The sequence below is a fragment of the Nicotiana attenuata genome, unplaced genomic scaffold, assembly GCF_001879085.1.
Source record: "Nicotiana attenuata strain UT unplaced genomic scaffold, NIATTr2, whole genome shotgun sequence".
Taxonomy (NCBI): domain Eukaryota; kingdom Viridiplantae; phylum Streptophyta; class Magnoliopsida; order Solanales; family Solanaceae; genus Nicotiana; species Nicotiana attenuata.
This window is the reverse complement of record NW_017670274.1, coordinates 246884-248721: the sequence shown is the minus strand read 5'-3', so window position 1 is coordinate 248721 and position 1838 is coordinate 246884. Positions and strand designations below refer to the sequence as shown.

General features: G+C 33.6%; 1 protein-coding gene across 1 annotated transcript; it reads right to left on the bottom strand.

Moving 5' to 3' along the window:
* Window positions 1–796: 796 nt before the first annotated feature.
* LOC109237092 lies at window positions 797–1603 on the bottom strand. The gene has a single exon (XM_019403351.1). The coding sequence runs from the start codon at window positions 1601–1603 to the stop codon at window positions 797–799; it is 807 nt and encodes a 268-aa protein (XP_019258896.1).
* Window positions 1604–1838: the final 235 nt, after the last annotated feature.

Below are 1838 nucleotides of genomic sequence, written 5' to 3'. Positions count from 1 at the left end.
GAATGTGACAGAGTAGATTATTGAACAGAACCAAATTTAATAGAAAAAGGATATAATTAATTTGGCTCTTTCCTTTAGAACCAAATACAAAGGAAGATACAGGAAAACAGAAAATGACTCAAGCTACAATGCAGTGATAGAAAGCACATAGACAATGTTATAATTTAAAGACATTTTCAAATGGTCAATCCTTTGAAAGGAAAAAAGGAACAACTCATTATATTTTTGTCCATTTAAAATCTCGAGTTCTAAAATACACTATGCTTAAACAATTAACATTATCAGGTTGAAGAATTAATCAAGTCAGAGCCCAGAGACGACAACAACAATAACAACAATCCAGTAAAATTTCACTATTAGAGCATAGGAAGGATAGTGTGTACGCAGAGTTGCAGACCTTACATCTACCCGAGAGAGTGGAAAAGATATTTTCGACAGAACCTCAACTCGAAAACACGAAAGAGAGTGTGAAGGAGATTTTGCAATGCTTATAGGGGGGTAAAGAGAGAATGTTACTTCATCCAATTTAGAAGTCAAGTAAGATACATTGTACAAAAAATTGACACCTAAATTGGAAAAAATGAAGAAAAATTGGCGGATATGACAATAACAACAACAAATTCAATGTAATCTCACAAGTATGTAAATCAGTCAAAAAATAATTTAAATAGAGAGTAACGAGGGTACAATTACAACAAATGATGATAGATATATATTGCATGATAATGAAAATTCATGCTACATAACCATGAAGAAAATCAAATACTGTTAAATTTCACCTGTTATTTTTAACGTATTAGAAATCCGTTATACACTTATCGGCTAAAATCTTGGATTTCTTTGTCAAGCCTTCAACGTCAAAATCACAAGTAATTGTCAAATCTTTCTTCATATTTTTAACCCAACTCTTAATCTCCATTTTCACATAAATCATCAACGTCATTATTATTGGCTTCTTCTCATCTTCAAGACTTTTAATAAAATCACCAGGCAATTTTCCATTAGAACCAACATCAAGATTAAGATGAACATTATTAGAAACCTCAGCTTTTTGTGAAATTGATGGATATTTCCCTTGTCCAATATCATGTTTCTTGAAAATAAGAGTAGCTTTCCCTTCTTTTCCTTCACCAAATGATACATCCATTCTTTCATTTATATTTTTCACTTTCAGATCAATCTCGAACCTTGAATGTTGCTGAGGTTGATTTTTTTGGCCATGGCCATGACTAATAGGGCCCGTAACATTCTTGAGATCGATACCGACAATAGAAAAATTAGGACATTTAGGGATGTACAACATGTGAATAACCCATATTATAACACCAATAATGATACCAAATATAAGTAACCCTAATAGGATCCAACAACAACATCCAAATTTTCTCTTGCTTTGATAATTATTATTAGGTTTACGATGATTTTCCACGATTTTTGCATTTTCTGGTGGTGGTATACGATAAACTTGATCTCTAGGAATTTGGACAATGTAGGTATCCGACGATCGGACCGGTGGGAGAGCTAGCCGGAGCGATGTTGCCGAAGAAAATTTGTTATTATTGTTGTTGTTATTGTTTCCGACAGGTGAAATCCGCTCCTCCATGCAAGATTGAGGAGCGGTGGATATAACAAGAATTGGGGGACAAAAAGGTTGTGACAATATAGGAATAATTTATGGTTATTTGCATGGGAATAAGGAGTTGGCCATTGGGATAGAAAGGTTTGATTGAGATTTGAAAGAAATTGTTGTTTCTTTGTCTTAAGAGTCTTTGAAAACAAAAAATATCAAGTACTCCGTATAAACAGGGCGGAGCTAGAATATCGATTATGGGTTCGGC